Source organism: Tachypleus tridentatus, unplaced genomic scaffold (assembly GCF_004210375.1).
Source record: "Tachypleus tridentatus isolate NWPU-2018 unplaced genomic scaffold, ASM421037v1 Hic_cluster_1, whole genome shotgun sequence".
Lineage (NCBI taxonomy): Eukaryota > Metazoa > Arthropoda > Merostomata > Xiphosura > Limulidae > Tachypleus > Tachypleus tridentatus.
In genome coordinates this window covers 32,893,527-32,909,984 of record NW_027467777.1, presented here as the reverse complement: position 1 = coordinate 32,909,984, position 16,458 = coordinate 32,893,527, and the positions used below count along the sequence as shown (strand labels likewise).

Genomic DNA, 16,458 nt, shown 5'->3' with positions numbered 1-16,458 from the left:
CAATAGTTTTGTTGCTGTATGACGTTACATCGGTCACTTGTCAACTCTAGCAACAAAAAGTATTTCTTCTCGTTCAACTCACGTTATCAAAGAATCGAGGTTTATAGTTCTCACGTGATATGTATAACAATGAGGTTCATAACAGAAAGTTGTGATGCCTCAAACGATATTTTTATTTTATCTTTGAAATGCATTCGGGAAAACAAAATCTATTTTCACGCACCACTTGACTAAAGCGACATCTTTATTTTTCTTAAATAATACTTAAATAAATCAACATTTCTTTCAGCCCTTGGGTCGTTATAAAGATTGGTCAATCCCACTATTCGTTGTTAAAAGAGTAGCCTAAGAGTTGGCGGTGGGTGGTGATGACTAGCTGTCTTCCCTCTAGTCTTACACTGCTAAATTAGGGACGACTAGCGCAGATAGCCCTCGAGTAGCTTTGCGCGAAATTCAAAAAACAACAAAAACAAAACATTAACGTTTCAAACGCGACATTATAATACGAAAGGCCTCCAGTAGCACAGCGACATGTCTGCGGACTCACGAAACTAAAATCCGGGTTTCGATACCCGTGGTGGGCACAGCACAGATAGCCCATTGTGCTTAATAACAGAAAACAACAAGTTAAATGGTAATTTGTCTGATTAACTTTTGTTAAAGTAAAACAACTAACGTTTTACAATTGATTTTTCCAGATAATGAGGGAGCTGAAACCATCAGAAATAATGGCGGTGTTACTAGGAGCTGTGTGTCACGACCTTGATCACCCTGGAGTCAGCCAACCCTTCTTGATAGCCACTTTTAATCACCTAGCTGCTTTGTATAATGTACGTCTTCACGTATTCTTTACTTTCAGTGCTTTTAGGCTTAATGACCATCGTCTTTTTAAAAGCTCTGAGTAAAAGTGTTACGTACACAGAAACATTTCCTTTTTCATATGCAGATTATAAAATAAAAAAACAACATTGTGATACTTTAAATTATTCGAACCAATAAACTACGTAACTATAGATACAGAAATATTAAAATAAAACTTTTACTTTATTTTGTATTTTTACTTCTTCTTGTGTCTCATTAGTTTTCTGTATTTTATGAATCGTAATGCATGATGGTTGGTATTCTATATTTTAATAATTTTGTATTTTATCACTACTAACCTTATTTAGCTTCTGTTTTTTACCAATCACGTACAGTTCACATTTTATTCTACCAGTCACGTGTAGTCCACATTTTATTTTCTACCAATCACGTATAGTTCATATTTTATTTTCTACCAATCACGTATAGCTCACATTTTATTCTACCAATCACGTATAATTCATATTTTATTTTCTACCAATCACGTATAGCTCACATTTTATTCTACCAATCACGTATAGCTCACATTTTATTCTACCAATCACGTATAATTCATATTTTATTTTCTACCAATCACGTATAGCTCACACTTTATTCTTTACCAATCACATATAGTTCACATTTTAAACACATTATGATCATTTCGCACCCTTTCTAAAAACATTAGAGAGCAAACGTGTTGGCTGAGGACAAAAAAACAACAACAATAGTTTGTACAGTTTCTTATTTAATTTGTTTCAAAATGGGTATTGAACAAACCAGAAATATTATATATCAACTTCATACAAGTCGTAGTTCTAGATAAAACAAATTTTTCATATTATATAATTGCATACGGTTTTGTATACAAACGTTATATTATATTATTGGTTGCTTATCATAACTTAGGGATTTGTATACAGGTTTCATTTATATACTTGGCTTTTGAATATAACTTATTTCTGTATTCAGAATATAACAAATCAGTTTTTCTTGCCAGAATTTATCGGTGTTAGAAAACCACCACTGGAGATCAGCTATTTCTTGTTTGAGGGAATCGGAGCTACTACACCATCTATCAACAGAAATACGGTACGTTTATTTGTCAATAGATGGCGCCATAAACACTTGTTTATTAGAACGAGTTTGATGTTAGTTGATAGGAAGACCAAGACCGAAGAGAGCACAAAATGACAACAACAAAAAGAGGGAAGAGGGAAGTTATATTTATTTAAGTTCTAAAAGATAATTGATATAAACCAAGACATAACATGACAATTATTTTCAAGAGATAAAATGAGATCGAACTTGAGGAAATAATTGCGTACTGGTAACTTGAGATAAAATAAAAAATGAAAGTCCAGTTGAAAATGACGTTGAGCCTATTGTTTTTATTTTAACCATTGTTAGTACGGTAGTAAATACTCTTTGAAAATAACAGTAACTAAACATGAGTGAGGAAACATGTTACTATAATATAATAACAGAAAAATAGAATGAAAGAAAATTAGTTTTCTCAATAGTGTAACGTACAACATGTTTCATCAGAACACGTAACATAGACAAAAGACACAGTGGTTAAATATCTCAGAAACTGTATCAGCAGGTGACACGATATAGGTAAAGGTCAAGTCAGGTCACGACATTAACCAAATTAATCTACGTATCATTTAATAACAGTGAAACTACTATAGGGATATTCTTAAATATTAAAAAACAAAAAACATTTGATAGTGTATCGAGCAATACTATAAAATAGAAACTAAAATATCAATCAAACCATAATCAGATGGGCATCTATCCTTCTAGTCCATATAACAGCCCAAGACAAAGTAAGTAACAACGATTCTAAAGTATTTAATATTACCTCAGGAGTACCGCAACGACCACTTCTACAAATAATATGTGTAGATTAGATCGGAACGACCACTTCTACACATAATATGTGTAGATTAGATCGGAACGACCACTTATATACATAATATGTGTAGATTAGATCGGAACGACCACTTCTACACATAATATGTGTAGATTAGATCGCAACGACCACTTCTACACATAATATGTGTAGATTAGATCGGAACGACCACTTATATACATATGTGTAGATTAGATCGGAACGACCACTTATATACATAATATTTGTAGATTAGATCGGAACGACCACTTCTACACATAATATGTGTAGATTAGATCGGAACGACCACTTCTACACATAATATGTGTAGATTAGATCGGAACGACCACTTCTACACATATTATGTGTAGATTAGATCGGAACGACCACTTATATACATAATATGTGTAGATTAGATCGGAACGACCACTTATATACATAATATGTGTAGATTACATCGAAACGACCATTTCTCTACATAATATGTGTAGATTAGATCGGAACGACCACTTCTATACATAATATGTGTAGATTAGATCGGATCGACCACTTCTATACATAATATGTGTAGATTAGATGGCATTCCCCAGTTTAACATACACTTATTACTCCAAATATGCCAACCATATAGCCGTCTGGAGCATATGTAGAGACCCACCAACTGCTCTGACAAAAGTCCAACAAATCTAATTATAGATATATATAATTATAGAGTTGGTCCAATAGATATTTTGTGTGTGTATTTGATGTTGTTGTTGTTTTCTTTGCTTTGTTCGATAAACTTCGAAAAAACGTAAAAACTCTCAAGAAAATTAAACTAAAGTTAGGAGAAAATAAAATAAAAATGAAAATTATATTAGATAAACATACATCCCTCAGAAAGCAAATGATATTAGATAAACATACATCCCTCAGTAAGCAAATTATATTAGATAAGCATACATCCCTCAGTAAGCAAATGATATTAGATAAACATACATCCCTCAGTAAGCAAATGATATTAGATAAACATACACTCCTCAGTAAGCAAATGATATTAGATAAACATACACTCCTCAGTAAGCAAATGATAATGGATAAACATACACCCCTCAGTAAGCAAATTATATTAGATAAACATACACCCCTCAGTATACAAATGGTATTAGATAAACATACACCCCTCAGTAAGCAAATGATATTAGATAAACATACACCCCTCAGTAAGCAAATGATATTAGATAAACATATATCCCTTCAGTAACCAAATGATATTAGATAAACATACATCCCTCAGTAAGCAAATGATATTAGATAAACATACACTCCTCAGTAAGCAAATGATATTAGATAAACATACATCCCTCAGTAAGCAAATGATATTAGATAAACATACACTCCTCAGTAACCAAATGATATTAGATAAACATACACTCCTCAGTAAGCAAATGATATTAGATAAACACACACCCCTCAGTAAGCAAATGATATTAGATAAACATACACCCCTCAGTAAGCAAATGATATTAGATAAACATACACTCCTCAGTAAGCAAATGATATTAGATAGACATACATCCCTCAGGAAGCAAGTGATATTAGATAAACATACATCCCTCAGTAAGCAAATTATATTAGATAAACATACATCCCTCAGTCAACAAATTATATTAGATACACATACATCCCTCAGTAAACAAATGATATCAGATAAACATGCATCCCTCAGTAAGCAAATGATATTAGATAAACATAAACCCCTCTGAAAGCAAATGATATTAGATAAACATACATCCCTCAGTAAGCAAATGATATTAGATAAACATACATCCCTCAGTAAGCAAATGATATTAGATAAACATACACCCCTCAGTAAGCAAATGATATTAGATAAACATACATCTACATCCCTCAGTAAGCAAATGATATTAGATAAACATACACTCCTCAGTAAGCAAATGATATTAGATAAACATACACTCCTCAGTAAGCAAATTATATTAGATAAACATACACCCCTCAGTAAGCAAATGATATTAGATAAACATATATCCCTTCAGTAACCAAATGATATTAGATAAACATACATCCCTCAGTAAGCAAATGATATTAGATAAACATACACTCCTCAGTAACCAAATGATATTAGATAAACATACATCCCTCAGTAAGCGAATGATATTAGATAAACATACACTCCTCAGTAACCAAATGATATTAGATAAACATACACTCCTCAGTAAGCAAATGATATTAGATAAACACACACCCCTCAGTAAGCAAATGATATTAGATAAACATACACCCCTCAGTAAGCAAATGATATTAGATAAACATACACTCCTCAGTAAGCAAATGATATTAGATAAACATACATCCCTCAGTAAGCAAATGATATTAGATAAACATACATCCCTCAGTAAGCAAATTATATTAGATAAACATACATCCCTCAGTCAACAAATTATATTAGATACACATACATCCCTCAGTAAACAAATGATATCAGATAAACATACATCCCTCAGTAAGCAAATGATATTAGATAAACATAAACCCCTCTGAAAGCAAATGATATTAGATAAACATACATCCCTCAGTAAGCAAATGATATTAGATAAACATACATCCCTCAGTAAGCAAATGATATTAGATAAACATACATCTACATCCCTCAGTAAGCAAATGATATTAGATAAACATACATCCCTCAGTAAGCAAATGATATTAGATAAGCATAAACCCCTCTGAAAGCAAATGATATTAGATACACATGCATCCCTCAGTAAGCAAATGATATTAGATAAACATACATCCCTCAGTAAGCAAATGATATTAGATAAACATACACCCCTCAGTAAGCAAATGATATTAGATAAACATACATCTACATCCCTCAGTAAGCAAATGATATTAGATAAACATATACCCCTCAGTAAGCAAATGATTTTAGATAAACATACACCCCTCAGTAAGCAAATGATATTAGATAAACATACACCCCTCAGTAAGCAAATGATATTAGATAAACATACACCCCTCAGTAAGCAAATAATATTAGATAAACATACATCCCTCAGTAACCAAATGATATTAGATAAACATACACTCCTCAGTAACCAAATGATATTAGATAAACATACACCCCTCAGTAAGCAAATGATATTAGATAAACATACATCCTCAGTAAGCAAATGATATTAGATAAACATACATCCCTCAGTAAGCAAATGGTATTAGATAAACATAAACTCCTCAGTAAGCAAATGATAATGGATAAACATAATCCCTCAGTAAGCAAATTATATTAGATAAGCATACACCCCTCAGTAAGCAAATGATATTAGATAAACATACACTCATCAGTAAGCAAATAATATTAGATAAACATACACTCCTCAGTAACCAAATGATATTAGATAAACATACATCCCTCAGTAAGCAAATGATATTGGATAAACATACATCTCTCAGTCAGCAAATTATATTAGATAAGCATACACCCCTCAGTAACCAAATGATATTAGATAAACATACACCCCTCAGTAAGCAAATGATATTAGATAAACATACACTCCTCAGTAAGCAAATAATATTAGATAAACATATATCCCTTCAGTAACCAAATGATATTAGATAAACATACATCCCTCAGTAAGCAAATGATATTAGATAAACATACACTCCTCAGTAACCAAATGATATTAGATAAACATACACCCCTCAGTAAGCAAATGATATTAGATAAACATACACTCCTCAGTAAGCAAATGATATTAGATAAACATATATCCCTTCAGTAACCAAATGATATTAGATAAACATACATCCCTCAGTAAGCAAATGATATTAGATAAACATACACTCCTCAGTAAGCAAATGATATTAGATAAACATACATCCCTCAGAAAGCAAATGATATTAGATAAACATACATCCCTCAGTAAGCAAATGATATTAGATAAACATACATCCCTCAGTAAGCAAATGATATTAGATAAACATACACTCCTCAGTAAGCAAATGATATTAGATAAACATACATCCCTCAGTAAGCAAATGATATTAGATAAACATACACTCCTCAGTAAGCAAATGATATTAGATAAACATACACTCCTCAGTAAGCAAATGATATTAGATAAACATACACCCCTCAGTAAGCAAATGATATTAGATAAACATACACCCCTCAGTAAGCAAATGATATTAGATAAACATACACTCCTCAGTAAGCAAATGATATTAGATAAACATACATCCCTCAGTAAGCAAATGATATTAGATAAACATACATCCCTCAGTAAGCAAATGATATTAGATAAACATACATCCCTCAGTAAGCAAATTATATTAGATAAACATACATCCCTCAGTAAACAAATGATATTAGATAAACATACATCCCTCAGTAAGCAAATGATATTAGATAAACATAAACCCCTCTGAAAGCAAATGATATTAGATAAACATACATCCCTCAGTAAGCAAATGATATTAGATAAACATACATCCCTCAGTAAGCAAATGATATTAGATAAACATACATCCCTCAGTAAGCAAATGATATTAGATAAACATACACCCCTCAGTAAGCAAATGATATTAGATAAACATACATCCATCCCTCAGTAAGCAAATGATATTAGATAAACATACACTCTTCAGTAAGCAAATGATATTAGATAAACATACACTCCTCAGTAAGCAAATGATATTAGATAAACATACACCCCTCAGTAAGCAAATGATATTAGATAAACATACATCCCTCAGAAAGCAAATGATATTAGATAAACATACATCCCTCAGTAAGCAAATGATATTAGATAAACATACACTCCTCAGTAAGCAAATGATATTAGATAAACATACATCCCTCAGTAAGCAAATGATATTAGATAAACATACACTCCTCAGTAAGCAAATGATATTAGATAAACATACACTCCTCAGTAAGCAAATGATATTAGATAAACATACACCCCTCAGTAAGCAAATGATATTAGATAAACATACACCCCTCAGTAAGCAAATGATATTAGATAAACATACACCCCTCAGTAAGCAAATGATATTAGATAAACATACACTCCTCAGTAAGCAAATGATATTAGATAGACATACATCCCTCAGTAAGCAAGTGATATTAGATAAACATACATCCCTCAGTAAGCAAATTATATTAGATAAACATACATCCCTCAGTCAACAAATTATATTAGATAAACATACATCCCTCAGTAAACAAATGATATCAGATAAACATACATCCCTCAGTAAGCAAATGATATTAGATAAACATACACCCTCAGAAAGCAAATGATATTAGATAAACATACATCCCTCAGTAAGCAAATGATATTAGACAAACATACATCCCTCAGTAAGCAAATGATATTAGATAAACATACATCCCTCAGTAAGCAAATGATATTAGATAAACATAAACCCCTCTGAAAGCAAATTATATTAGATACACATGCATCCCTCAGTAAGCAAATGATATTAGATAAAGATACATTTCTCAGTAAGCAAATGATATTAGATAAACATACATCTACATCCCTCATTAAGCAAATGATATTAGATAAACATACATCCCTCAGTAAGCAAATGATATTAGATAAACATAAACCCCTCTGAAAGCAAATGATATTAGATAAACATACATCCCTCAGTAAGCAAATGATATTAGATAAACATACATCCCTCAGTAAGCAAATGATATTAGATAAACATACACCCCTCAGTAAGCAAATGATATTAGATAAACATACATCTACATCCCTCAGTAAGCAAATGATATTAGATAAACATACACCCCTCAGTAAGCAAATGATATTAGATAAACATACACCCCTCAGTAAGCAAATGATATTAGATAAACATACACCCCTCAGTAAGCAAATGATATTAGATAAACATACACCCCTCAGTAAGCAAATGATATTAGATAAACATACATCCCTCAGTAAGCAAATGATATTAGATAAACATACACCCTCAGTAAGCAAATGATATTAGATAAACATACACCCCTCAGTAAGCAAATGATATTAGATAAACATACATCCCTCAGTAAGCAAATGATATTAGATAAACATACATCCCTCAGTAAGCAAATGATATTAGATAAACATACACCCCTCAGTAAGCAAATGATATTAGATAAACATACATCCCTCAGTAAGCAAATGATATTAGATAAACATACACTCCTCAGTAAGCAAATGATATTAGATAAACATACACTCCTCAGTAAGCAAATGATATTAGATAAACATACATCCCTCAGTAAGCAAATGATATTAGATAAACATACATCCCTCAGTAAGCAAATGATATTAGATAAACATACACCCTCAGTAAGCAAATGATATTAGATAAACATACATCCCTCAGAAAGCAAATGATATTAGATAAACATACACCCCTCAGTAAACAAATGATATTAGATAAACATACATCCCTCAGTAAGCAAATGATATTAGATAAACATACATCCCTCAGTAAGCAAATGATATTAGATAAACATACACCCCTCAGTAAGCAAATGATATTAGATAAACATACATCCCTCAGTAAGCAAATGATATTAGATAAACATATATCCCTCAGTAAGCAAATGATATTAGATAAACATACACCCCTCAGTAAGCAAATGATATTAGATAAACATATATCCCTCAGTAAGCAAATGATATTAGATAAACATACATCCCTCAGTAAGCAAATGATATTAGATAAACATACAGTAAGCAAATGATATTAGATAAACATACACCCCTCAGTAAGCAAATGATATTAGATAAACATACATCCCTCAGTAAGCAAATGATATTAGATAAACATACATCCCTCAGTAAGCAAATGATATTAGATAAACATACACCCCTCAGTAAGCAAATGATATTAGATAAACATACATCCCTCAGTAAGCAAATGATATTAGATAAACATACATCCCTCAGTAAGCAAATGATATTAGATAAACATACATCCCTCAGTAAGCAAATGATATTAGATAAACATACATCCCTCAGTAAGCAAATGATATTAGATAAACATACATCCCTCAGTAAGCAAATGATATTAGATAAACATACATCCCTCAGTAAGCAAATGATATTAGATAAACATACATCCCTCAGTAAGCAAATGATATTAGATAAACATACACCCCTCAGTAAGCAAATGATATTAGATAAACATACATCCCTCAGTAAGCAAATGATATTAGATAAACATACATCCCTCAGTAAGCAAATGATATTAGATAAACATACATCCCTCAGTAAGCAAATGATATTAGATAAACATACATCCCTCAGTAAGCAAATGATATTAGATAAACATACATCCCTCAGTAAGCAAATGATATTAGATAAACATACACCCTCAGTAAGCAAATGATATTAGATAAACATACATCCCTCAGTAAGCAAATGATATTAGATAAACATACACCCCTCAGTAAGCAAATGATATTAGATAAACATACATCCCTCAGTAAGCAAATGATATTAGATAAACATACATCCCTCAGTAAGCAAATGATATTAGATAAACATACACCCCTCAGTAAGCAAATGATATTAGATAAACATACATCCCTCAGTAAGCAAATGATATTAGATAAACATACATCCCTCAGTCAGTAAGCAAATGATATTAGATAAACATACACCCTCAGTAAGCAAATGATATTAGATAAACATACATCCCTCAGTAAGCAAATGATATTAGATAAACATACATCCCTCAGTAAGCAAATGATATTAGATAAACATACATCCCTCAGTAAGCAAATGATATTAGATAAACATACATCCCTCAGTAAGCAAATGATATTAGATAAACATACATCCCTCAGTAAGCAAATGATATTAGATAAACATACATCCTCAGTAAGCAAATGATATTAGATAAACATACATCCCTCAGTAAGCAAATGATATTAGATAAACATACACCCTCAGTAAGCAAATGATATTAGATAAACATACATCCCTCAGTAAGCAAATGATATTAGATAAACATACATCCCTCAGTAAGCAAATGATATTAGATAAACATACACCCTCAGTAAGCAAATGATATTAGATAAACATACATCCTCAGTCAGTAAGCAAATGATATTAGATAAACATACATCCCTCAGTAAGCAAATGATATTAGATAAACATACATCCCTCAGTAAGCAAATGATATTAGATAAACATACATCCCTCAGTAAGCAAATGATATTAGATAAACATACATCCCTCAGTAAGCAAATGATATTAGATAAACATACACCCCTCAGTAAGCAAATGATATTAGATAAACATACATATTAGATAAACATACATCCCTCAGTAAGCAAATGATATTAGATAAACATACACCCCTCAGTAAGCAAATGATATTAGATAAACATACATCCCTCAGTAAGCAAATGATATTAGATAAACATAACAGTAAGCAAATGATATTAGATAAACATACACCCCTCAGTAAGCAAATGATATTAGATAAACATACATCCCTCAGTAAGCAAATGATATTAGATAAACATACATCCCTCAGTAAGCAAATGATATTAGATAAACATACACCCCTCAGTAAGCAAATGATATTAGATAAACATACATCCCTCAGTAAGCAAATGATATTAGATAAACATACATCCCTCAGTAAGCAAATGATATTAGATAAACATACATCCCTCAGTAAGCAAATGATATTAGATAAACATACATCCCTCAGTAAGCAAATGATATTAGATAAACATACATCCCTCAGTAAGCAAATGATATTAGATAAACATACATCCCTCAGTAAGCAAATGATATTAGATAAACATACACCCCTCAGTAAGCAAATGATATTAGATAAACATACATCCCTCAGTAAGCAAATGATATTAGATAAACATACATCCCTCAGTAAGCAAATGATATTAGATAAACATACATCCCTCAGTAAGCAAATGATATTAGATAAACATACACCCCTCAGTAAGCAAATGATATTAGATAAACATACATCCCTCAGTAAGCAAATGATATTAGATAAACATACATCCCTCAGTAAGCAAATGATATTAGATAAACATACATCCCTCAGTAAGCAAATGATATTAGATAAACATACATCCCTCAGTAAGCAAATGATATTAGATAAACATACATCCCTCAGTAAGCAAATGATATTAGATAAACATACATAAGCAAATGATATTAGATAAACATACACCCCTCAGTAAGCAAATGATATTAGATAAACATACATCCCTCAGTAAGCAAATGATATTAGATAAACATACATCCCTCAGTAAGCAAATGATATTAGATAAACATACATCCCTCAGTAAGCAAATGATATTAGATAAACATACATTCAGTAAGCAAATGATATTAGATAAACATACACTCAGTAAGCAAATGATATTAGATAAACATACATCCCTCAGTAAGCAAATGATATTAGATAAACATACATCCCTCAGTAAGCAAATGATATTAGATAAACATACATACCCTCAGTAAGCAAATGATATTAGATAAACATACATCCCTCAGTAAGCAAATGATATTAGATAAACATACATCCCTCAGTAAGCAAATGATATTAGATAAACATACATCCCTCAGTAAGCAAATGATATTAGATAAACATACATCCCTCAGTAAGCAAATGATATTAGATAAACATACATCCCTCAGTAAGCAAATGATATTAGATAAACATACATCCCTCAGTAAGCAAATGATATTAGATAAACATACATCCCTCAGTAAGCAAATGATATTAGATAAACATACATCCCTCAGTAAGCAAATGATATTAGATAAACATACATCCCTCAGTAAGCAAATGATATTAGATAAACATACACCCAGTAAGCAAATCAGTAAGCAAATGATATTAGATAAACATACATCCCTCAGTAAGCAAATGATATTAGATAAACATACATCCCTCAGTAAGCAAATGATATTAGATAAACATACATCCCTCAGTAAGCAAATGATATTAGATAAACATACATCCCTCAGTAAGCAAATGATATTAGATAAACATACATCCCTCAGTAAGCAAATGATATTAGATAAACATACATCCCTCAGTAAGCAAATGATATTAGATAAACATACATCCCTCAGTAAGCAAATGATATTAGATAAACATACATCCCTCAGTAAGCAAATGATATTAGATAAACATACATCCCTCAGTAAGCAAATGATATTAGATAAACATACACCCCTCAGTAAGCAAATGATATTAGATAAACATACACCCCTCAGTAAGCAAATGATATTAGATAAACATACATCCCTCAGTAAGCAAATGATATTAGATAAACATACATCCCTCAGTAAGCAAATGATATTAGATAAACATACACTCCTCAGTAAGCAAATGATATTAGATAAACATACATCCCTCAGTAAGCAAATGATATTAGATAAACATACACCCCTCAGTAAGCAAATGATATTAGATAAACATACATCCCTCAGTAAGCAAATGATATTAGATAAACATACATCCCTCAGTAAGCAAATGATATTAGATAAACATACATCCCTCAGTAAGCAAATGATATTAGATAAACATACATCCATACACCCCTCAGTAAGCAAATGATATTAGATAAACATACATCCCTCAGTAAGCAAATGATATTAGATAAACATACACCCTCAGTAAGCAAATGATATTAGATAAACATACAAATCCCTCAGTAAGCAAATGATATTAGATAAACATACATACCCTCAGTAAGCAAATGATATTAGATAAACATACACCCCTCAGTAAGCAAATGATATTAGATAAACATACATCCCTCAGTAAGCAAATGATATTAGATAAACATACACCCCTCAGTAAGCAAATGATATTAGATAAACATACACCCCTCAGTAAGCAAATGATATTAGATAAACATACATCCCTCAGTAAGCAAATGATATTAGATAAACATACATCCCTCAGTAAGCAAATGATATTAGATAAACATACATCCCTCAGTAAGCAAATCATATTAGATAAACATACATCCCTCAGTAAGCAAATGATATTAGATAAACATACACCCCTCAGTAAGCAAATGATATTAGATAAACATACATCCCTCAGTAAGCAAATGATATTAGATAAACATACATCCCTCAGTAAGCAAATGATATTAGATAAACATACATCCCCTCAGTAAGCAAATGATATTAGATAAACATACATCCCTCAGTAATACATCCCTCAGCAAATGATATTAGATAAACATACACCCCTCAGTAAGCAAATGATATTAGATAAACATACATCCCTCATACAAATGATATTAGATAAACATACATCCTCAGTAAGCAAATGATATTAGATAAACATACATCCCTCAGTAAGCAAATGATATTAGATAAACATACATCCCTCAGTAAGCAAATGATATTAGATAAACATACATCCCTCAGTAAGCAAATGATATTAGATAAACATACATCCCTCAGTAAGCAAATGATATTAGATAAACATACACCCTCAGTAAGCAAATGATATTAGATAAACATACACCCCTCAGTAAGCAAATGATATTAGATAAACATACATCCCTCAGTAAGCAAATGATATTAGATAAACATACATCCCTCAGTAAGCAAATGATATTAGATAAACATACACTCCTCAGTAAGCAAATGATATTAGATAAACATACACCCCTCAGTAAGCAAATGATATTAGATAAACATACACCCCTCAGTAAGCAAATGATATTAGATAAACATACATCCCTCAGTAAGCAAATGATATTAGATAAACATACACCCCTCAGTAAGCAAATGATATTAGATAAACATACATCCCTCAGTAAGCAAATGATATTAGATAAACATACATCCCTCAGTAAGCAAATGATATTAGATAAACATACATCCCTCAGTAAGCAAATGATATTAGATAAACATACACCCCTCAGTAAGCAAATGATATTAGATAAACATACATCCCTCAGTAAGCAAATGATATTAGATAAACATACATCCCTCAGTAAGCAAATGATATTAGATAAACATACATCCCTCAGTAAGCAAATGATATTAGATAAACATACACCCCTCAGTAAGCAAATGATATTAGATAAACATACACCCCTCAGTAAGCAAATGATATTAGATAAACATACATCCCTCAGTAAGCAAATGATATTAGATAAACATACACTCCTCAGTAAGCAAATGATATTAGATAAACATACATCCCTCAGTAAGCAAATGATATTAGATAAACATACACTCCTCAGTAAGCAAATGATATTAGATAAACATACATCCCTCAGTAAGCAAATGATATTAGATAAACATACACTCCTCAGTAAGCAAATGATATTAGATAAACATACACTCCTCAGTAAGCAAATGATATTAGATAAACATACACCCCTCAGTAAGCAAATGATATTAGATAAACATACACCCCTCAGTAAGCAAATGATATTAGATAAACATACATCCCTCAGTAAGCAAATGATATTAGATAAACATACATCCCTCAGTAAGCAAATGATATTAGATAAACATACATCCCTCAGTAAGCAAATGATATTAGATAAACATAACACCCTCAGTCAAGCAAATTATATTAGATAAACATACATCCCTCAGTAAGCAAATGATATTAGATAAACATACATCCCTCAGTAAGCAAATGATATTAGATAAACATACACCCCTCAGAAAGCAAATGATATTAGATAAACATACATCCCTCAGTAAGCAAATGATATTAGATAAACATACATCCCTCAGTAAGCAAATGATATTAGATAAACATACATCCCTCAGTAAGCAAATGATATTAGATAAACATACATCCCTCAGAAAGCAAATGATATTAGATAAACATACATCCCTCAGTAAGCAAATGATATTAGATAAACATACACTCCTCAGTAAGCAAATGATATTAGATAAACATACATCTACATCCCTCAGTAAGCAAATGATATTAGATAAACATACATCCCTCAGTAAGCAAATGATATTAGATAAACATACATCCCTCAGTAAGCAAATGATATTAGATAAACATACATCCCTCAGTAAGCAAATGATATTAGATAAACATACATCCCTCAGTAAGCAAATGATATTAGATAAACATACACCCCTCAGTAAGCAAATGATATTAGATAAACATACATCCTCCCTCAGTAAGCAAATGATATTAGATAAACATACACCCTCAGTAAGCAAATGATATTAGATAAACATACACCCCTCAGTAAGCAAATGATATTAGATAAACATACACCCCTCAGTAAGCAAATGATATTAGATAAACATACACCCCTCAGTAAGCAAATGATATTAGATAAACATACATCCCTCAGTAAGCAAATGATATTAGATAAACATACACTCCTCAGTAAGCAAATGATATTAGATAAACATACACCCCTCAGTAAGCAAATGATATTAGATAAACATACATCCCTCAGTAAGCAAATGATATTAGATAAACATACATCCCTCAGTAAGCAAATGATATTAGATAAACATACACCCCTCAGTAAGCAAATGATATTAGATAAACATACATCCCTCAGTAAGCAAATGATATTAGATAAACATACACCCCTCAGTAAGCAAATGATATTAGATAAACATACATCCCTCAGTAAGCAAATGATATTAGATAAACATACATCCCTCAGTAAGCAAATGATATTAGATAAACATACATCCCTCAGT

At 31.4% G+C, this 16,458-nt stretch overlaps 1 protein-coding gene across 1 annotated transcript in view; it reads left to right on the top strand.

Annotated features, from left to right (window-relative positions):
* Positions 1-6: 6 nt before the first annotated feature.
* LOC143241666 (uncharacterized) overlaps positions 7-16,458 on the top strand; it is a 50,128-nt gene continuing 33,676 nt past the window's right edge. The window contains exons 1-2 of the mRNA XM_076484895.1: positions 7-830; positions 1,841-1,932. Coding sequence (XP_076341010.1) covers positions 702-830; positions 1,841-1,932 — 221 coding nt within the window. The 5' untranslated portion in view covers positions 7-701. The remainder of the gene's footprint in view (positions 831-1,840; positions 1,933-16,458) is intronic.